This window comes from Engraulis encrasicolus, chromosome 7 (assembly GCF_034702125.1).
Source record: "Engraulis encrasicolus isolate BLACKSEA-1 chromosome 7, IST_EnEncr_1.0, whole genome shotgun sequence".
NCBI classification, from domain to species: domain Eukaryota; kingdom Metazoa; phylum Chordata; class Actinopteri; order Clupeiformes; family Engraulidae; genus Engraulis; species Engraulis encrasicolus.
This window is the reverse complement of record NC_085863.1, coordinates 30,625,815-30,648,415: the sequence shown is the minus strand read 5'-3', so window position 1 is coordinate 30,648,415 and position 22,601 is coordinate 30,625,815. Positions and strand designations below refer to the sequence as shown.

The 22,601-nt window shown below is 47.5% G+C and overlaps 1 protein-coding gene across 2 annotated transcripts; it reads right to left on the bottom strand.

Moving 5' to 3' along the window:
• Positions 1-1,360: 1,360 nt before the first annotated feature.
• per1a (period circadian clock 1a) lies at positions 1,361-22,601 on the bottom strand. Of its 2 annotated transcripts, none has more exons than XM_063203252.1 (20): positions 22,514-22,601; positions 19,767-20,358; positions 18,379-18,641; positions 17,364-17,485; positions 16,376-16,577; positions 15,908-16,099; positions 15,581-15,659; positions 14,780-14,886; positions 13,551-13,704; positions 12,828-13,074; positions 12,253-12,364; positions 11,794-11,956; positions 10,480-10,601; positions 9,932-10,099; positions 9,339-9,722; positions 7,843-8,918; positions 7,373-7,574; positions 6,530-6,749; positions 4,798-4,948; positions 1,361-4,549 (listed from the first exon to the last, which is right to left on the bottom strand). In XM_063203252.1, exons 2-20 carry the CDS (start codon positions 20,093-20,095, stop codon positions 4,190-4,192), a joined length of 4,653 nt encoding a protein of 1,550 aa, XP_063059322.1. In that variant the 5' UTR covers positions 20,096-20,358; positions 22,514-22,601; the 3' UTR covers positions 1,361-4,189. The 2 variants fall into 2 exon arrangements, with proteins under 2 accessions (XP_063059322.1, XP_063059323.1); XM_063203253.1 differs by having other exon boundaries at positions 12,253-12,361.

Here is a 22,601-nt window from a genome sequence, read left to right as displayed (position 1 = left end):
TGTGGGGGTGCGCATGCGTGCATGCGTGTGTGTGTGTGTGTGTGTGTGTGTGTGCGTGCGTGCGTGCATGTTTGTGTGTGAGTGAGTGTGTGCATGCGTCTGTGTGTGTGTGTGTGTGTGCATGTGTACATAACTAGTCTATGATCCTGTTCATGTGGGCTGGGTGTACAGGGACTACTGGGGCTGCATGGGGGGTAGTCAGTCATCCCAACACCGCAGCGTGACAGCTTCCTGGCTGCCTCAGTGTGTGTGGAATGCAAAGGGAAAACGACACGCAGAGCTGAGCAACACAAGAGTAATTCTTTCCAGCAGTTTTGGAGTAAATTATTCACTTATTGGTATGTCTGTGTGTGTGATCAAGTGCCAAAGACAGAAGATAAAGCTGCTGGTGCATGGTGTTGTGCAAGGCAACATCTTGATAAACTGCACGTTGTTCACAATCTAATGTGAACTGCTTTTGTTGTTCTTATTCTTATAGTGTCTTACAACTATGCTGCGTGTAATCTCCCATGCCATATTTCAGACAAGAGGGGCTGGTAACAATATCCATCCATCTATGCTTACAGGCCTGGACTGGCAATCTGGCTGGCCTATAAGTAAGATGGGACCATGCAAAAAATGCCCGGGCCTTTTTTCTGCCACCGTCCAGCCCTGTTGTTCTTGTAAGTGTAATATCTAATATTTCAAATTTGGAGCAGTATGTGCACAGCACTGTCAACCAATACACACTGATAAGGGTCAGGGCAAAGACTTTCTGAAGACTATAGTCAGGATGGAATTGTGCAAACACGCTCTTCTGCCTTCTCTATTTGTCACTAGTGCCTACAACAGATACTGCCACCTGCTGGTAAAAAAAGAGAAGTACAGCTTGTCCTATGCCAAGAAAATGCTGGGATTTTGTTCACTTCCATGGTCTTTTCCCTTCCTTTATTTTGCTAGAATTACTGCATGCATGTAGAATTACGTGGCTGTAATGGCGTAGTGAACGGCAAAATGCTAAAAGTACACAGCAGGCTAAGTGTCCTTCCACTTAAGCCACTTTGCTCTCTTAACGCCTAAATAAATACCAGACATTTATATATTTCATTTTTAATTTCCAACAGTCTTTGCACAGTGTGGAAATATAATTCTTAAAAGACATTTTCGGTGAGTGTGTACTTTCGTTAGGACAAAAACATCACACAGTGAACGGAAGTCCACAAAAAGTGATTTAAAGCAACTTCAGAGTCATGAAAAGCGCTATATAAAACCTATTATTACTATTATTATTATTATTATTATTATTTATTGTCTTCTCATGTGCATGCATAACCAATGTGGACACCACAGCAAAAAACAGAGAGAGTACAAAGGGGCATAGTGGATTTAAATACACTTTATTTATGTACAAATCAAAGTCACATGGCAGTGAACACATGGCCTGTGAAACAGTGGTCACACTGCCCATCAATCAACACAGACACCCAACCAGTTCCCACCCCTTCCCAAATAACAATAATAATAAAAAATGAACGCCTTGATCCCAACCCGGGCCCTGATTCTAGACAGGGTATTAAATCTCAATCTCAATGTACTGCAGGTCTCAAGCAGGCATGGGTACACAAGGAGCATTTTTAAATAATAATTTTTTTTTTAAATCAGCAAGCGCAGTTAGTGCTCTCATTAGCACACTCCTATGTGTACAGGGCTACGGTGGGTGCTTCCTACTAATCCTATAAAGAGCATATGGGGTCTGAAAAAGCACTAGAGGTGTGCGAAGAAGACAGGTGGAGGAAGAGCAGACGGGGTCAAAACGTTGATGCATTTCTTTCAGATAAAATCTTCAAAATCTTTTTTTTAAAGTTTTTTTAGACCAACGTGTATTCAATCACCACCTCATCTAAAAGATCTGCTACCCTTGTCTGACTAGCACCTGTGACACCTACTGTCTTCAGCTGTGCAAACCACCTCCATCCTGAATGTGTACGATTCCTATAGAAAGATGAGTGCTCCTTAATGTGCACGACACCTATAGAAAGGCGAGTATGTTTGACTACGACCGGACTGCTACTGCTGTGTGCATCTACTGTATGCAAGACACGAGAGCGCTGCTGACCACTAATGAGACCACACAGGGCTGTCCATCTGCCACCTGTACCACACAGCAGGCGACCAGGCCACGCATGCAGACACACACAGGAACACGCCACAGCCTGCGTCACCAGGGTTGTGTCAGCGTACTGAGATGTGCCTTAAAACATGTGACCCTTCAAGGCTTTCTTCTACCAGGCTCTCATTTACACACATCCGTCTCTTACACACACTCCTTCACTCTCTCGCTCTCTCTGTCTGTCTTACAGACAGACACACACTCATGTCACCTTGAGGAAAATGTGAGCCTTTGTTCTATTTTCTCCCCTCCCTCAAGCAACGGCTGTCAATCCAGCAACACAATGCCGTTTCCATGGGAACGCATATCTAAGCTCCTGACAAATCGGAGGCTCTGTCTATTTCATCCCTTTGTCAACAAAAGAAAATGACATGTATATATAGAAAGAAAAACACAAACACACAGCAAGCATGCGTCAAAGGGGATCCTTTGTTGATAAAAAATACAAAAATATCATTTTGAAGTGCTTCAAACGTAAAAAGGGAAACATCTTTTTTTTGAAAGACCATCTTAAAATAACAGTCCAACACCACAGTCGTGTCTGGGGGATAGAACATCCCATCTGGAGAAATGGTCCTGAAATCAATTCAAATGATTCATCCCAGAGGGGATCTATCCACCCACTATAAAAACAGACAGTGTTTCGTATATTGTACATCAAGTATTTACACATAACCATAGCACAACATTATTACAACTACTACAAATATAAATTACTACAATGTAGGTTATATGTTTTTTTTCATTATTTACAAATTATTTTAAAGAAATAGGCCAACAAAGTAAAATAAAATATATAATATCAAAATAAAATACAAAATAAAAGTTTTCCTACATGCCTCCCCTCGAGAGCAAAAACAATAAGAGCTGAATTGTTGCTGCAGTTGAATAATGAGCCAGAGAGTTGACCTAATGTAACCCAACGTACAATATTAACTTTCTATAAAGTCCGAGGGGCAGGGTGTAGCAACCAGCTTTTTGGAGAGAGTCCAGCTAGCTCACCAACACTGGTCACTATGACGACACTTAGTCACTCCCAGGCCCCCACCAGTGCTCTGCAAGGGGTTGTTGACATTTCTCTATCGTATGCCATCTTCAAAACCAGTTACAAATGTTAACAAGTGATTGGGTTTCTGACTTGCTTGATGAGTGAAATTAGAGGGAAAAAACAATTAGAAGAACTATGTGGAACTTCAGCCGAACTTTAACTTTCACGCCAACTTTTCAAATTCAAGTACATTCCAGTACTTCCAGTGTTGAATGTGGGAACATTAACAATGGTTACCATAGTTAGTTACTCAAAGTAGCTAGGCCTTTGTGCAAGTTAGGACATGTAGCCTTTTAAAAAAAAAATCCATAGCAACATAAATAAATCATTATTTGCCACAAAAAAACTGTCTCTTGTTTTTTTCCATCTCCTATGTTTTCGCTTGGACTCAGTGTCCTTAGGGCAAACACGCTAAGCCCTGGGTAAAACTTCAGCTCTGTGGAATATACAGACATGTTTTTAAGTCTTCTCCACCCACCACTTTTCTGGTAGGTCACAAACTTGAACGGGGCCAGGTAAACATTTGTCCAAAAAAATTGGGGCAATTCTGAATCCCGAAAGACAGATTCCCCTCCCCCACTCTGCACTTTGGAGCTAGCCATCCGTCCTCTGGATTTACCAGAGTTGAGTAAACACAGCCGAGTGTGCGCTCATCTCAGCCAACTCATACTCAGTGCTTGCAGTGCAGTGCAATGCAGTGCTTGCCATGACCGTCTACAGCCTGTAGGGGGTGTGGGTGAGCATCGGCTGCATCAGGCAGTTTGGCGAGTGGCTTCACAGGAGCTTTCTCCATTATCACCACCACATGCTAAAGACCTGCAGGGTCCTGTCCAGTGTCTGTGTGAACAGCCTGTAGGGGATGTGGGTGAGCATGGGCTGCATCAGGGAGCCTGGTGGCTTCACAGGAGCTTTCTCCATTATCACCACCACATGCTGTGTCCGTGTGGACTCTTGGTTCTCCTAAAAGGATCCTAAAATGTCCTCCGTGCTCCTCACTCCTCCTTGCACACCCCCACAGATGACGTGACCTCCAGCTCCTCGTCCACCAGAGGAGGTGGGGGCCTCCTGCCCCTGCTGCTGGACCTCAGTTGCCGCGGCGCCGGGGCCGGGGAGGGAACTGGAGATGACTCTGGCTCTGGCACTAACGCCTCGATGTCCGCGGCCGTGTTTCCCGACGGGACGACGGTGACGTCGGCAGCGGTGTCCCCGAGCGCCGGAGTGTCGGGGGTGGTGGTCTCCTCCGGCAGCGGGAGGTCGTCGTCGTGGTGATCGTCCACGGTGACCTGCTTGGGGAAGGTTTCGGTCTCAGAGGCGTCGGGGTCGTCTGTGGTGCTATTGCAGTCGGCGCAGGACTGGAGAAGGGAAGAGAGAGAGAGAGAGAGAGAGCGTACACACACACACACGTTACATAACAGGACTTGGGGGATATCCAGGCTGCTTTTCTGATTGCTACAATAGGCTACCTCTGGGAACGCCAAGCATCTGCTTATTTCTATTAAACATCTAGAGCGCAACAATATCCTCGCTATACTGACAAGTGGCAGCATGTCTTCATGGGAGTGTGTGTGTGTGTGTGTGTGTGTGTGTGTGTAATACTCACTGTAATGTTAATAGCGTCAGGTATGCCCCCAGTGAGTATCCAGGGGTGCTCCTGGCTGAGCTCTTTCCTCTGCTGCTCAGTGAAGTGAGGCTGCTGTTTCTGCACTGCCTTCAACATGGCCAAGTCCTGCTGGAGCACCGTCTCACGGTCCCTACAGACAAGCAAAGGCACACCAAATATTACTTCACCGAACTCTGAATATAAACTAAAACTCCCCTCCTCTTCAAGTCCATGAATAGGAATACCAATACAAAGATATGAAACATCTTGTCTCTTTGGCCTGAAGGATACAAGGACACACACAAGGACACACACAAGGATACACACACGCACGCACAGGCACACACACACACACAATCACACACACACACACACAATCTTTCCCTGGATATACTCGCACACAGAAATGCATGAAGTAGCTTGTCACTCCCTTCACATTGTCTCAATGCCCTGGGATAAACTCTGGCATAAACTCTATGCAGTGTCACAACAAGAACATGCATAGAATGTCCCTGCCCTGTCCCTGCTGTGCAAACACACGCACGCACACATGCCATGACATGACATGACGTACTGTGGTGGAAACATGTGCTGCAATGGATAGCAATGGAAGCAATGGAAGTCTATGGAACCAAATAAAACCTCATCAAAGGTACGTGCTGTATAAACCACTTTGAAGTGAATGTAAAACCCACTGGAGTGCAAAACGGCTATTTAATTCCGTCCAATGATCACTTATGACTTGATGCTAATGGTACCATTCACTATAGGAGAAGAGAAGACTCGTGTGTAATATTCACGTTCATATTCATGAACATTCATGTGTAATACCTGGAAATAGCGCAAATAGTATGTGAAAATCCAAAAAGGGTGGACTGTTCCTTTAAAGCTGAAGAGCATGTTACTATGGACCCCGAACATTATGTTTGTCATTAGGGACAGAAGCTACTTGGCTGCATGGACGAGTTCGATTTTAGCACCGTGTTACATAAGAGGTGGTTTTGGAGATATTTTTTGGCTATTGTGCGTGTGTCCACTGCGTATCACAGCATGTAAGCCTTGGCTCCAACTACGCCCTTCGACTTATCTGCTGCTGTGATGAGCGCAAAATAGCTGTGGCCTTGGGCCACACACGCGCGCATGCACACACACACACAAACACACGCGCGCGCACACACTCCTGGCAGAGTAGATGAGCTGTCTGTACAAATTTAACACATGCCAAGCCAGAGAGGATAAATCCCATTGGCCAACATTTTACCTCAAGCTCAAATAGAGGGAGCGAGGACAAAAGAACAGAAAGAGAGAGAGAGAGAGAGAGAGAGAGAGAGAGAGAGAGAGAGAGAGAGAGAGAGAGAGAGAGAGAACAAAAAAAGATGCAACCACACAATGCATCTATTCTCATTGACCCATGGAGGCGTGATGCTGTGTGTGTGTGTGTGTGCATGTGTGTGTCCGTGTATGTGTGCGTGTGCATGAGTGTGTTCGTAACCATGGCAACAGGCGGATGATGTTTGGTGCAGCAGGTCGTGCTCCTCTCCTCAACTACTAGGCAACTGGTAGGTCACCGTTATGTGTGTGTGTGCGTGTGTGTGTGTGTGTGTGTCGCTCCTCTCCTCTCCTCACCTACAGGATAAGTGGTAGGTCATCGTTGTGTGTGTGTGTGTGTGTGTGTGTGTGTGTGTGTGTGTGTGTGTGTGTGTGTGTTGCTCCTCTCGTCTCCTCTCCTCACCTGCTGGGCAGCTGGTAGGTCATCATGACCTTGTCGTCGGTGTTGGCCATCAGCAGCCAGATGGGGTCCTGCAGCACGTACTTGATGAACTGCTCCTCCACCACATCCCCGCCGCCGCCGCCCGACCCCGAACCGGACGCCCCTGCCTGCTTATGCGAGTGGTCGTTCTCCGACGAGTCGTCCACGCTGCCAAAGTACTTGCTGGTGTTGCTGCTGCAGCCTGTTAGCCCAAGAGGTCAAGAGGAACACAAACAACCACTGTCAACAAACTTGTTGTGTGGCAGGCCAGGCGTGGCATCATGGGTAGGGAGGTGAGGTGAGCCTAAGATCAGAGGGTTGGCGCTAAAAGCCCCCCCACATTTGGGCTTGCATGCCCAAGTACGGCCGGGGTAATTTCCCAGCCCTACCCTCCAGCTCATTTCCTGTCTTTTGTATCATAGAGGGTGTTTGTATCATAGAGGGTGTTTGTATGGTGTTTGTATCATAGAGGGTGCTTATATCATAGAGGGTGTTTGTATCGTGTTTGCATCATAGAGGGTGTTTGTATCATAGAGGGTGTTTGTAGCGTGTTTGTATCATAGAGGGTGTTTGTATCATAGAGGGTGTTTGTATCATAGAGGGTGCTTGTATCGTGTTTGTATCATAGAGGGTGCTTGTATCATGGAGGGTGTTTGTATCGTGTTTGTATCATAGAGATGTTTGTATGGTGTTTGTATCATAGAGGGTGTTTGTATCATAGAGGGGGTTTGTATGGTGTTTGTATCATAGAGGGTGCTTGAGGGTGTTTGTATCATAGAGGGTGTTTGTATCGTTCCCTTTCGTGCCGTCCACCACAGGACCCACCTGTTCCGCTGCCGCTGGTTCCGCTGGTACTGCAGCCATTGGACCCGGAGCCTGATGATCCAGAGCCCGAGGATCCCATGCCCGACCCAGAGGAGCCCGAGCCGGAGGCGGCGGAACCGGTCCCCGAGCGTGAGTCCTCCTGCATTAGGAGGTCCAGGAGGTCACTGGAGGTGGACATGGCGTCCTGGTTGCACTCGTCCACCTGAGGGAGGAGGGAGACCACGGGACAGGGGGTCAGTGACCATGTTTACACGATGTTTGTAATTCCGCATTGATCATTCAAATTAAATAGTTCCGTCGAGGTTACAGTGCACTTTAGAGTACTGTTCAAAAAGGAATTACAACACTAGTGCTAGGATGTTACATAAGCTACACAACTATGTAATATCATACTACTGGTGTTGTTATTACATTTTTCACATTAATTCTACTTCTGCTTTACACAACTCAGCAAATTCCCTGGAACTTACGTTCTCGTCTTGTGCCTTGGTGTCCATGGAGTTGCTCCGGCTGACCGATGACGCCACGCCCCCCGCCACCTTCCCCTGGGATGCCCCTGCCCCAGGGGGCGGGGTCTGCTGAAGCCCCACTCCAACGCTCTCTGCCCTGTTCCCCGCCAGCTCCTCCAGCTGCACCAGGTTGAGGGGGGAGGAGCATCTCGAGTGGAACAGCGGAGAGTCCGCCTCCTCTCGATCGCCATTGGCCAGTCCTGCCGACTGCGGCGTGCAGGGGCGTGACAGGGTCGGGGCGAAGGGGTTGGCGAGGCCTGAGGTCATGGGGGCGGCAGGGGTGGGCATGGAGGCTGCGTTGGCAAATGGACTGTACATCATGTTGGGGTTGTGGAAGGGCTGGGGGACGGCACCGGGCATGCCGGCAAGGTTAAAGGGCATCATTGAGGGCATGAGTCCCGGTTGGCCCATCGCCGCTGGGTTCATTGCTGGGTTCATCTGAAGCATGGCCGGGTTAAACTGAGGGGTGCCCAGAGGATTCATCTGCGGCAGTGCATGTTGGGGCGCGCCAGGCGTGCCCGTGGACATGGCCTGGTTGAAGTTGAGGTCTGGCATCATGGGCTGAGCGTTCATTGGAACGCCTCCCGCCAAGCTCATCTGCGGCATCAGCGTGTTGAGTTGCGGGTACATGTAGTTGGGCAGGATCAGCGCCATGACGGGGGGCGCCATGGGCGGCATGACCTGGGACGTGGGCATCTGCCCCGGGTACATCGGGTAGTAAGGCATGCAGCCTGGTGGGGCGGCGTACTGGGGCACGGTGGTGGGCGGTATGCTGGCCTGGGAGCCCACGGAGGCCGGCCAGGAGGACGAGGAGGTCTGGGGGCCCATGAAGAGGTGGCGCCCGGCGGGGAAGCAGCCCGGGGTTGGCAACTCCGCCTGCTGTGGCACGGGGCCGCGAGGGGGCGGCACGCTGAAGGGCGGCACGAAACCTCCCGCCTGGGAACCCTCCGGCTGGTGCTTTCGCCTCTTTCCGCCTCGGCCACGCTTGCGGCTGCTGGACGTCCCCACGGCGGGGTAATCCTGAGAGCTGCGCACGCCTGAGGAAGAGAAAGGGAGAAAGGGTGAGGGATTTTAACATTGCCATTTCCATTTACAAGGTTGTGATGAAGTTCATGACATTTTGCAGTGAACTACCATTTCCATTTCAAGAGCTGCCTAATGAATCCTTGCTTGGAAAAGGGTCCGAGAACGCCACCCTGTGGGGCACCACTTTATTCTATTTTTTTTTTTATTATAATTTTGTGGCCAGCTGGTGACTAGCCAGTCTCATAACATTCAATTATAGTTGCTAGCTTGGAACTAGAAGAAACATCACCAGACAAAGAAAACAGAAGAACAGAAGGAGAGAAATTTTAATTATTTAACTCCATGGGAGGTGTAAAATGAGCTTGGTTCCAGAGATGGCACAGTATCGAATCGATTTAAGTCTGTATGGTACAGGTGCTTTAGTGGTCTACCTTTGCCTCCAGTGGTTGCAGAGGGGCGTCTGGGCGAGATAGGCTGGGGCTGAGGCTCCAGTAGCTTGTTGAGGTCTCTGAAGCGGTTGATGAAGGCCTGCTCCTCCTTCTGGGTGTGAGCAGACAGCATCTCCTTCGTGAGGCCTAGTGCTACCTTGCTAGCACTTCCCCCACCTCCTGCTGTTGCTGTGGCTCCTGCTGTGGGTGAGGAGCCTGCCCGGCGCGCCTCCTTGTCTGGCTGTGTGGTGGTGGGGGTGCTGGGGGAGAGGGCGGCTTGGAGAGGAGGCTGTGCTGGGCTGCTACTGACGGCAGGAGTGGGGGTGGAGGGGGTGGGGGTGGGTGGCAGGGTTGGGGTGGTGGGAGCCTCCTCCATCATAACGATATCTACGCAAAGGAAGGAAATACAGTAAAAAAATAAAAATAAAATACAAACATGCACCACAGGATGCAACATGTTTAATATCTGTACATACGTATATTTTATACTGATCAGTCTGTAATTACTCTACTACTCTATTACTCTACTACTCTACTACTTATAACTACTCTACTCTACTCTACTCTAATTATGCTATTAAGGTCGGCAAACCCACCTGACTCTGGGGGTTTCTTGTCTCCGACGTGTACGATGGTGCTACTGAAGCTGCAGAGGGAGGTGGTGGAGATGACGCTCTCCGCCTTGCAGTGCAGGGCCAGGGGAGTCAGGCCGTGCGTGGGGTCCGCAGGCTTGGACCCGTCAGCCGCTAGCGTATCCGCTATAGCTGGTGGAGACAAGCACAGAAGGCAGATCAACAGGGGGAAGTCCGAACCGTCCAGGATCACGCAGTTCAACTATTCTGGGGTGCATTTCCCGAAAGCATAGTTGTTAGCAGTTAGCAACTTGCGTAGTTGCCAATGGGAACTTGCATTGTAAACAACAAAGTAGCTAAGGTAGTTAGCAACTGTGGCTTCAAGAAATGCACCCATGCTATGCACTGGTGGTCCACTATAAAATAGCCTGAGGCTAACTCTGTTACAATGCATGAAATGGCAACATTCATGTTTTAATTGTACATGGTCCCTATTAATAATCAATTTAAATTGCATTGAATAACTGAAGTGCCCTGCTATGCGTGGGCACTCCAAATCTGGTGGTGAGTACCTTTGACGCCGCCAGCAGCCTCCTGCCTCTGCTTGTCGTCGTCGGAGGTGGAGGAGGTGGTGCAGGAGGAGGAGCCACACTTCCTCTTCACTGTGTTGGGCACGTTGCAGCTGCCCAGGTACCTGACGAGAGAGACACAGGGGAGAACCAGGTCAGACTACAACTATTACTACTACTTACAACAACCATCCCAGCAACTGAAGGAGATTTTCTGCATAGAGTTTGTGTGTTAGTTTGATAATTTCAGTTTGTTAATACGTGAATTTCCGCTACACTACCCAGGGCCAACTTGCCAGGTGACAAGTTCATTCGAATGCAAAATTCTGTACATGTGTCAGGTAGGGGACAGAGTAATTTAAGTGGCATAGGTAGCCATAAATGCAAAATAAATGCAAAAAAAGAGCAAAAAATTCCATTTGGACACAGCACCAAATGTTGTCCTTATTTCAATGAGGTTTTCATAGCGATTCCACCCATGGTATTTTATTTCTCATGGTCACTAAGCAGTGCAAATACTGGTCACGCTTAGCCACATTCAATATCATTATCATGCCTTTCAGGGACCACGAATATCAATGGCAGGGTCAGGAGACGATAATCTCTCCAAAGCAAATGGGTGTTTTTTGCTGAGTGGCACTTCAGTTCGTCCCCAGGCCAAACCAGAGTCTTAACCTTAGCTTGGCTCTGCTCTATTCTTCTCAGTCATTTCCTCCAGTGCTGTGGTGCGTGACCCGTAAGCCACAGCATACGTCATCATATATCATGGCCACCACAGATTTATAAAAATATGTCTTAATCACTGCACTCACTAGAACTGACTGAAAGGCAACTAAATCTGGAAAATAGTTTCTGCTGCAGGGGGAAAGAAAGGAAAAAGAAAATCCAAAGAACATTCAGTTCTTTAACACTTAGGCCAAGGCAGCACATTAGTAGACCACCCCAGGTGACAGCTAATTCTTCTGACAAGCTTAAAATTAAACATTTGTTCATGTTCTGACATTCTCCCAACTGGTGGGGGGTAGGTGAGAGAGCCTGTCAGCTTCCCTGCCTGGCATACCTTATGACGCTGTCCAGGCAGCTGAGCTGGTGGTGGGTTGTCTCTGTGTGTGTGTGTGTGTGTGTGTGTGTGTGTGTGTGTGTGTGTGTGTGTGTGTGTGTGTGTGTGTGTGTGTGTGTGTGTGAGTGAGTGAGTGAGTGAGTGAGTGAGTGAGTGAGAGAGAGAGAGAGTTTGCCTGTGTGAGAAATAGAGAGTGTGTGAATGAGAGAGAGAGAGCGAGCGAGAGAGACAGAGAGAGAGAGTGTGTGTGTGTTTACCTTATGATGCTGTCCAGGCAGTTGAGCTGCTGGTAGGAGTAGCTGGTGAGGCGGTCTTTCCTGGGGGGTGTGGTGGGCAGGGCGGGAGGCTTCAGGGCCGGCAGCCCTGCTCCCTGGGGGGGCTCTTTGGAATGTTCCGACGATTTTACGGTCACCCGGGCAACTGTAAATTTCACAAAAATGTAAAGAGTTGGGGAAAAAACTAAGAGTAAAGCAACCTCTGACCTGAGCAATGACAATACATCACTGTTGACCTCTTCACACAGAAAAGAGAACACTTGCCGTTCCTGTCTAGTTCCTGGTTAGTAAAACAACGCTCTATTGGAGTGGATTAGAATGTGTCATTGAGCTCTAACATACCCACATATTCAATAAAAAAACTGTCAGTCTTGAATGTTGGAAGGCCAGTTAGTTGTGTTTGAATGTGAGTCATTTATAAATGTTGGAGGGGTAAGTCACCTGTGTTTGAATGTCTGCATGGCTGCGGTCGGTTGCGTGACTCCATGAACATGTCCTGACCGCTGGTTTTGACCATGTGTATATCTTTACACATTTGCTGGAAAGTCATCTGCTGTTAAAAGAAATGCAGGAAAAATTTACGAAAATGAACAAGATGTGGGAATTGAGAAGAGCAGCAAAGAAGCGACATGTACAGTATGTAGTGTAATTAGGATGCAAATATGTGTATACAGTGTATAGTGTCTTGCCCATGTGTGCATGCACAGTGCATTCATCCACAACAGTGGTTCGCAACGTTTATTGAGTAAACGCCCCTGCACTTCATCTCAAGCCTCCAAAGGCCCCTACTGAGGTCGTTTCTGGTGTAAAAGCGGCTTCAGTTCAAAAGAAGGTTGAGAACCGCTGATTTACAGCGAACCTATCAGTGTGACAGGCTGGTTCCTGAGCTTGTGGACGGGCACTGCACTGTGTGTGTGTGCGTGTGTGTGTGTGTGTGAGTACTGTAAATATGCTGCATGTTGTGTGCACAAGTGTATCCAGTGTAAAGTGTTTTGCCCACTGCTATCCAAGCCTACCGGTGTGAGGGGCTGGTTGCTGGTGAGCTTCTGGACGGGCCCGGCGCCGTCGCTGGAGGACCCGGTGCTGGCGTGCTGGTCGGTGGCGCTGCAGAGGCTGCCGTAGCCCTGCGAGCTTCCGCTGTGCACCGGCTGCACCAGCAGGCGATGGATCTTCTCGCTCAGCTGCGCCACGTCCGGCGACAGGGACATGGCCCGCGGGTCGCACAGAGCAGACGGCGTGAACACGTCCTCATTCAGCGGGCTCCTGGAGAAAGAGGGGGGAAAAAACATTGATTGATTGCTTGATTTATTTATTTAATTAATTTCAGATGCTATGAGAGAAATCAACAGCCTCCAAGTCAACGACACAAAATAATATCAATAGGGGGATAAAACACGAAAATTAAGTTGATGTTCATTCTACGAACGGTGGCTTCATCATAGTTGTGATTATTGATTTGAAATTCAGAGATGTTTGTAAAGTAACGGACAACAGCAGCTTTGGCCTGCAGTCATCACAAATCAACTCAATCAATATATTCAATTTAAATAGGAACAACACTACTACTAATAACTAAAATTACTGCAAAGCAGAGGAAATTGATACTCCATTGTAATTGATAGTCCGATTGATGGCCATTACACTCTGACTTTGTGGCAATGACCAAGTCATAATGTCTTACTTAAGGGCCTGTGTAATGTTATTGTAGTGTAATGCTTTGGTAGAAAGCGGTGACTCACGTTCTGACTTTGTGGCGTCCCACGATGAAGGCCACCTTGCGGCTCCAGGGGTTGATGAAGGAGGACCAGCTGGTGTCGATGGTCAGGTACTCGCCGCTACGCGCACACACGCGCACTGACGAGTGGTCGAACGGATGGCCAGCAAACTGGAGGACTGCAGAGGGACAGAGAGGGGAAGGAAAAGACAACATGGTTATGGTCCACTCCCAACACTCCAGGGCTACTTGTAAAAGCTTACTCATTTTCAGAAGAGACAGATATTCCTCGTCCTATTCCAATTGCCTTGTATGACCAGTGCATATGAAGAAACTGACAATAAAAGCTGACTTGACTTGACTTGATATCCTCCCTGCATTTCACAATCTGGTGCGTCATGGGAAAGGACTAGTAAGTGCAGTGCAGCTAAAGAAAGAAAGTCATTGGAGCATCTTTAGATGTGACAAGTGACTTTCTTCTTCATCTGCACCTAATCATTTCTATTTTCAATATTCAATGGCAGGACTAATGCTTAATTAATGATTGGGGATGGTGCACCTCTTCAAAGTTGTAAAAGCTTTCTAAGTACAAGTATATGTAATAGCAAGGCATACTGTATTATGTACAATGACATAACACAACAGAGAACATCCAGTACATTCAATGATGTCTAATCAATGACCATGAAACAGCACCAATGCTTTTGTGCCTTTGCAAGGCTGTACAAGCTTGTTACTGTACGCATTTGGAAAACCCAACAAGGCATATTATACATTAATATAACTTAAGTAGAGTAGAGGACATCCAGTACATCCACTTAGCTCCAATAATCTTGAAACAGCACCCAGTGTCAACCACCTAGTCAACCAGACACTTGGGATTTCGGTCACAATTAGCCTGGCAATGAGCCCGCCTACGCACTGGGGTTTACTACACGTGGCATTATGTTTACAATTAGCCTGCCAATCAGCCCGTCTACGTACAGCGATTCAAATATAGAGCACAAAGCCGACGTCATCGCTCTGTGTGCTGATTGGTGCAGTAAGGTCATGCAGCCATTCTTAATTTGAGAGCCTTAAGAGGCAAAGCTCACTCTTTTTATGAAGGCAATGACGTACAGTGTGTGTGTGTGTGTGTGTGTGTGTGTGTGTGTGTGTGTGTGCGCGCGCTAAAAATCCCCGTCTACACAGGACAAAATCACAGCCAGGCAGAGTTGTGGTAGTTGCGGAGGCCAGGGGAGGGGAGGGACTCACTCTTCCTGTGGATGGCCACCATAAGAGGTCTGTCTTCTGGATGCAGGTAGTAGAGCATGGGGGTCCCCACCAGGTCCTGGGGCAGGTAGCCCAGCAATGGAACAGCCCTGCACATGTCAACCCATCACTCAATCAATCAATCAGTCTTTTTTAATATAGCCTAAGCATACATAACTGTCATTCAATGTGCTATAGAGTAAAGCAAGAGAAAGGGAAGAGAGAGTAAAGTTTTGTTTTATTATACTGTATTATAGATAGTAAATTATATTTTTTGGGCTCAGACCTCAGGTGGTGCAATGACTTCTAATGCCCATAAATGAATTAATAATTGATAATTAATGTACTCCAATGAATATGCTTCTTAGATTATCCATTAAAAATTATCCATACTAGTGGCATTAGCTGTGGTTGCACCACCCTGACGTGTGCTTCAACTAAATCGTCATTGACCCAAACACAAATTACATTACAATTAGCTGACACTTTCATACAAAGCAACTTACAATCGAGGACTTAATTATACTACTCATTACGCATTCATGATGGTTTCGTTACAGTTTAACTGTGACAGCCTACAGTAACAACAAGGGGGTGTGAAGTAACCACACATCAATATAAACAATAAACCAATATGAGGCGACGTGAGATGAAACACAATAAAAACATTGTCTGCTGATCAGGTGCAATCATAATATAATAAAAGCATAAATAGTAAAACCAATACGAGGCGACGTGCGATGAAACACAATCAAAAATTGGTCCGCTGATCAGATACAATAATAAAAGAGGGAAGGTGCTGACCTCTCATCGACCTCCTGGAAGAGGCAGCTCGGACTATGGCTGGTCGTAAAGATCCTCTTATCGTCAGGGATACGGGGAGCTGGACACACAGACAGACAGACAGAGGAGGAGAGAGAGGGTGTCAATGAAAATGAAGACCTACACCGCAACACATGGCCAATTCCCAAACAGAGGGACTGTGATGTTCCAGACATTGACATTTAAGGATGCATTAAACCAATCTTTAAGTTAACAATACTAGTGTGTGTGTGTGTATGTGTTTGTGTGCGCACATATGTGAATGTGTGTGTGTGTGTGCATGCATGTATGTGTGTGCGTTATTCCTACCTTCGTATCCGGAGTGCACCCTCTCAGCGATGAGAAGGACGCAGGGCTGCGGTTGGGAGATGTCGGAGTCGCGCAGGGTCAGCTGATACGGCGTCAGGCGGAACGGGGAGTAGCGCACATCCACCTCGCTCCCCTTAGAGCCGCTGATGCGGCAGAACATGGACTTCTCTTGGGCACAGTCGCCTGGGGAGTCTGAAACACACACACACACACACTTTAGACACAAACCCTGATGAAGGGTTAAAGAGCACATTCCCATCCAAAAGGAGCAACAGATGTCCCACTGCAAAAGGTGCCCCTCACTACTCTACCACCACAACTCAGTACCACACACACAGACACACATCCACGCACACACACACACAGTCTCCTGCAAAAGGTGTCCCTCAGTACTCTACCACAACTCAGTACCACACACACATACACGTACACACATCCACACACGCACAGTCTCTCCTTTCCCCTCACCATTGCTGTTGCATGAGGGCCAGGCGGGCAGCTTGGAGGGCGAGGTGCCGCTGTAGAAGGTGCTGACGTCCTGGGGGGCCAGCAGCTCGGAGAACAGCGCCCCCTGCAGCTGCTCCGGCTTACAGCACAGACGCGACGGGGCCTGAGGGGACACGTACACCACTTTCCCCGTCAGGAACGACACCGCCACTGAGAATGTATCCTGGGAGAGAGGCAGGAGAGAGAGAGAGAGAGAGAGAGAGAGAGAGAGAAAGAGAGAAAGTGAGAGAGAGAGAGAGAGAGAGAGAGAGAGAGAGAGAGAGAGAGAGAGAGAGAGAGAGAGAAAGTGAGAGAAAGGTAGAGAGAGAGAAGGAGGGAGAAAGAGACACATGACAAGTTAAATATACTGCTTAAACAAATGGACTGAATATAGGTCAGGAGGTGCGTGTGAGTGTACTTGGTTAGGTACTCCTCTTACTTTGTTCTGCGGGGTGTATTCCGAGGCAAGGTGTATTCCAAGCCTGCCTACGCACAGCGTTCACTACACATGGCACTTTGTTTACAATTAGCCTGCCAATCAGCCCGTCTACGTACAGCAATTCAAATATAGAGCACAAAGCCGACATCATCGCTCTGTGTGCTGATTGGTGCAGTAAGGTCATGCCCTTTGGCAGGCATTCTTAATCTGACTTTCTCAAGACGAAGACCTCACTCTGCTTATGAATGCAATGGTGCGTGTGTGTGTGTGTGTGTGTGTGTGTGTGTGTGTGTGTGTGTGTGTGTGTGTGTGTGTGTGTGTGTGTGTGTGTGTGTGTGTGTGTGTGTGTGTGTGTTAGGTACTCCTCTTACTGTGTTCTGCAGGGTGTATTCGGAGGTGATGTTTGTGTGTGTGTGTGTGTGTGTGTGTGTGTGTGTGTGTGTGTGTGTGTGTGTGTGTGTGTGTGTGTGTGTGTGTGTGTGTGTGTGTGTGTGTGCGTGTGCGTGCGTGCGTGTTAGGTACTCCTCTTACTGTGTTCTGCAGGGTGTATTCGGAGGTGATGTTGTCCAGCTCCTCTATGGTGAAGGTGGAGAGGTCCAGGCAGCAGCCGTGGCTCTCCTCCACATTCCACTGGTGGTAGTACTCCTGGTTGGCTGTGGTGACGCAACACACACACACACAGAGTTACAAACCTGGTACTGCTGGTGGTAGGCTGTGGTAACAACGACACATACAGACACAGTTACTAACATGTAATAATACACTGGTGGTACTGCTGGTAAGCTGTGGTAACAACGACACATACACACGAGCGTGCGCACACGCACACGCACACGCACACGCACCCACACACACACACTTACCATACAATAATGCAATGGTAATAGTACTGCTGGTTAGTTGTAACAGTAAAAGACAACACCCACAAAACCTCCCTGTTACAACCATGTAATAATAGACTGGTGGTTTGGCTCATGATTATTAGTACACATCACATCAGTTGAATGAAAGGTTATATAATCACTCCACACCCCAACGCCAGGCTCTGGGCTTCAGTCCTGCACCGCATGACTGCACTGAATATACAACATGTTCCCGCTGTACTTGGCAATTGTGTGGCGCCTAACAGGTCATTTTCTCTAAATCCATAATAAAATATTCATATGTACAACTATTATGATGATGTACTGGAAAGTATGCCACCATGTTCCCCCTCTGAACGCTACCAAGGCTGCAATCACAGCATTACAAGACAGACAGACAGACAGACAGACAGAGAGAGAGAAAGAGAGAGAGGGGCACACAGAGAGAGAGAGAGAGAGGCAGAGAGAGAATTGGAGAGTGGGCTGAAATAAATAAATAAGACAGCTAGTGAAATAGATTGAAAAGGAGAGTAAGACACATGAAGGGAGTGAATGAGAGAAAAAATGAAAGAAAGAGAAAGAGGATTTGACAGAAAGAAAGAAAGAAAGAAAGAAAGACAGAAAGAAAGCCAGGAAGACAGACAAGAACACGTGCGCTTCTCCCAGTCCCAGCTTCCACTCACCGCGGACTTGCTTGACGCAGTTGAGGGCGTACTGCAGGGAGGCGAGCGTGCTGGAGCGCCCCTTGCCGCGGTGGTCGGGGGGCATGCGTATCTTGAGCTCGCGGAGGGCGCGTAGGAGCTCCCGCTGGGTCTGCAGCCGTGCAGGGCGGTCGCTGCTGCAGCCGCTGGTGCTGGGGGGGTCCTGCTCAGAGCTGCCCCCGCTCAGCATGCTGTACGCCACGGAACTACTGGGTGGAGACGGGCTGTGAGAGTTGCTGTTGGAGCTGGAGGGGGAAGAGAGAGGTGGAGATAGAGGAGAAATAGAGTTTTCAGATATTAACCTCTTGTTGCAGATGGGGTCGCCAGCAGGCCCTATTGACTATTTGCTGAAAATACTCAACTACATCATAACAACATTGCTATGACTGTACCAAGAGCCTTTAGTAACAGATTAGCACAGTCATTACAATTTTGATGACAGTAGGGTTATAAACATAGGCTCTGCGCAAAGGGGTTAAGAAAATATCTACTAAGTCACAATGGAAAAACAAGAGACCCTCCTCAAAGCACTACACACAGAGAAGCTCACATCACCACTGTTCCAAACCCATTCCTTTTATTTCCTTTAGCATTTTTTGGGAGTAACGGCGAACGAAATAAACTCAGTTAAATTAGTAGCACCGTGTGTGCAATGGCAGACATTAGTAGCACCGTGTGTGCAATGGCAGACATGTGACGTACAAGATACACAGTGATAGGCCTCTGAAAGTGCAGCCCTGAGTTGGAATGTAGGACAGGACTTCTACACACCACACGGGGCCAGTGAACAGCACTACTCACTCTACACAGGTGCTCACCCACCAGCCGTGAGAAAATAGGCTAAACGTGATGTTTGCACTCAAAACAGACTTGGGAGTTTGACCCACAAAAAGCAGCATTATTATCAGGGGGCCTGAGTGAGTGAAACTCAGACTGCACTGCACATCCATCAATACCTAAACTTTATCAACCAATGACAATTTGAAAGGTTTTTCAGATCTAGAAAGGCGTTCCGGTGCTCGTTCCAGCACCTACTCTCGAACCAACTGCGGTGTTTGCATGCCAAAAATTTAAGAATTCAGGAATTTGGTTCATGATGCAAACTGAAACATACGTAGATATCAGCTGGTTCACATGTCAAATAAGTAAACAACCGATATGAGCGCGACTTTCCAAGCGTAACTGGTGCCCCACTCTGGCCAACATAAAAACAGTTTTAACAGGAATACAAAGTAGGTTTCCTCCTCAGTCCCCCTACAGGTCAGAGGTGGAATTGTCTAATTTCAACTATACACAGTAAACAAACCACAGAACCAATTTTGTTATTTAACCTTTTGTGTGTGTGCAGTGTTTGTGGCGCTGTGTGTCACCTTTTGCTCTCCGTAGTCTCCATGGCAGAGTCCTTCCCGTTGCGTGAGCTGCAGGTGGAGGCCACTCGCCGCCCGTGTCCCCCGCACTCCCGCTCGGCCGAGTCATTCCCGCTCGACTCCGTGTCGTCCACGTTGGTCCGCTGTGGACCCCGGGCCTCCCTCTTCCCATTGGACGCCTTCTTCTCACCGCCGGCCAATAGGCTGCCGCTGCTGCGGCGCGAGGAGGCCACCTGTGGCTCGTGGCCTACCTGTCCGTCGTCCTCGGCCCCGCCCACGCCTCCTCGGCTGGCGCTGTGATTGGCAGAAGCCTCGACATTGGCATTACTCATAATAATAATGCGCGGATCTCTCTGGGAGTCTTTATGTTATGTAATGAGTCTCTGATAAGAGGAGAACAGTGAATGCCAGCATTGAGTTGGCCTGTCTTGACTTGGCCTTGGAGGGCCAAACTCTTTGAAAGCTGCAACTGCTACTGCTGCTGTTGTTGCTCTTGTATATCCAACTGTGTTGCCAGATAGAGAAGATCAGAAATTCTTGCTTCTTTGATTGTCTTGAAGAAATCTAGACTGTCCAAACTTTGCTCGTTTTTCACCTGTAAGTGGAAAGAATTAAAAAAGAAAACACACAAACATGAGAAAGGGACATATGCGTCTGTGATGTCTGTCAAATCTCAAAGCAATAACACTGCAATCATTAAAATTGATGTTCTGCGTACAGTTCTCATCGTCTCCAACAAGCATCATGCATATAAAACGGGACATATCCCATGGCACATGTTAACACTGCCAACCATGAAAAAGCATGAGCATAGATACACCTCTCATTCATTCAGAAACAGTCACATGATGATGTCATCGTCAGTTGCAGGGAATGATATCATGCCTGTAACTTTCTTATGATGCAGAATGTGTCATTGAAGTTACAGAGCATCTGCACATATTGTTTTTGGTAAGTAGTAGCTAAATAGTGTATATAATCCGGGTGTTAAGATCAATTTACATGTGACCGATTCTATGTTCCGTTATAACAATGCTATAAAGCAGGAAAAAATACATGGGCACTAGGTGGTGGTATGCACCCCATGCATTCTGCAACTATGCCAGCAGCAACAATATGAAGTTCAACACTAGATGGATGATGCCATCATACAAGTATTTTAGACATTTCAGTAAACGTGTTTTATCCTACTGAATGGTTCGCTGGCGTAAAGCATGTCTAGCACGTGTGAAGCAGTGGACGTAGTTCTAGTCAAAAATTTACCCCGCACGTGCGCACACACGCGCACGCACGCTCTCTCTCTCACCCTCACAGACACACAGTGCTATGACAACTGTCATAATATTTCTCAGAGAATAGCTCCCGCTGGCTAGCTTTGAGCCGAGGCCTTGAAAATGCAACATCGCCTATCAAGTAAGCGTGTTTTGGCCATGAGTGAAAACACTGCAGTAGTTCCAGATATGACTAAAACGATGCTCACAGCATAAACCATTGCATTGGCCTGGGTACCTTTACTACCGTTCCAACGCGCTACAGCCAATCACACTGCGCCTCTTCCCGGTCACACTGACTTGAGGGGGGGAGGGGGTCTGTGAGAGCCGCCCGCTACATTTGTGTTTCGTTCATGAAGCCAAAAAGTATCCAAAGAAGGTGTTTATGAGACTTCTCTGCGTAAGGTTAACGCCGAGTGCTCTTGCTAGGGTCTTGCTACAATCGGCCAGCAAAGCAAAAACACCGGTCTTTGTAAAGAGCTATGACTGGAGGATTGAAGTACCACACCATTCCAACCAGCTTCCTGGAAACCCCCTGACATGAACTGGGAATGTTCAGTTCAAATTCCCAAAACGTAGCAGCTAAAACAATGGAACGATAATCACCGAATCTGACAACTCTGACAACAGTTCATCCAACAACACAATCTAGGACTTCGACTGTCAATGACAGATTTGCCATCGTGCACTGTTGTCATGTAGTAGAATAAGTTTGTACTTGCGCGTCTCTGTTAAGGTAATAAATCCCATAGGTGACTGGTAAATACATGGCATCACAATCATTAAAATATGCAAATTCCACTGATAACTATGCATATATGATACATTTTCCGGCCACGTTTTGCCCAAACTCCAGTTAAGTCTAAACAATAACAGCGAAATGCACAAATGCATTGCCGACTGCAAGTTATCCCAGTTCATTATTGACACGACGCAGCAAGGCGGTTACTGTTCAGAACGAGAACAAACAAAATCAGAACTTTGCCAGGTTTTCTGATTTCAGCCATCGCAAATACCATCATAAGTAAATACCTTGTGTTATACATGTAGTTCTAGGCTAGTTGTCGTTATTACGACGTTATTGTCACTAAACCAGGTGCGAGTCAGCGACGTTTAACAGGGATTTTGACTATCACTATGGCTGGTTTAAAGTTACCCATGCAATGTTTTCTTGAACTGGATACCACTCCCAAACCACGAATGCCATGATATTCACACGGATAGAGACGTTCTTTGTATAGACACAAATAATCTGCCTTGACCAACTTGGACAAGCTTTCGAGCTAATACGGTAGCTGTCTGGCTAACGTTAACATTAAAACAAAAACACACACCAAATACAGCAAGAAATGTGCTCAATCCTTAATTAAGCTATACAACAAAGCAACAACAGGCGTAAGACAACACTTAGTTGAGTATCAGGCAGTTTAAAACAGCAATATTTGGACAAAAAGAGACAACAGGGCGTTCAGTACTTACGGCTTGCTTGGGCGTCTCAGTCGATTTGCGAATTTGCTGTACTGTACTAGGAGTGTGTGTACCCACAGCTTTCTACACGCATTGCAAC

Excerpts from the sequence above, each read along its gene's own strand:
- per1a (XM_063203252.1), bottom strand. The coding sequence starts at position 20,095 with ATGAGTAATGCCAATGTCGAGGCTTCTGCCAATCACAGCGCCAGCCGA. Across the intron at positions 10,602-11,793 it reads TGCCTGGACAGCATCATAAG|GTACCTGGGCAGCTGCAACG; the intron begins GTAAACACACAC and ends CTCTCTCGTCAG. Across the intron at positions 10,100-10,479 it reads GGCTGCTGGCGGCGTCAAAG|CTATAGCGGATACGCTAGCG; the intron begins GTACTCACCACC and ends TGTCTCCACCAG.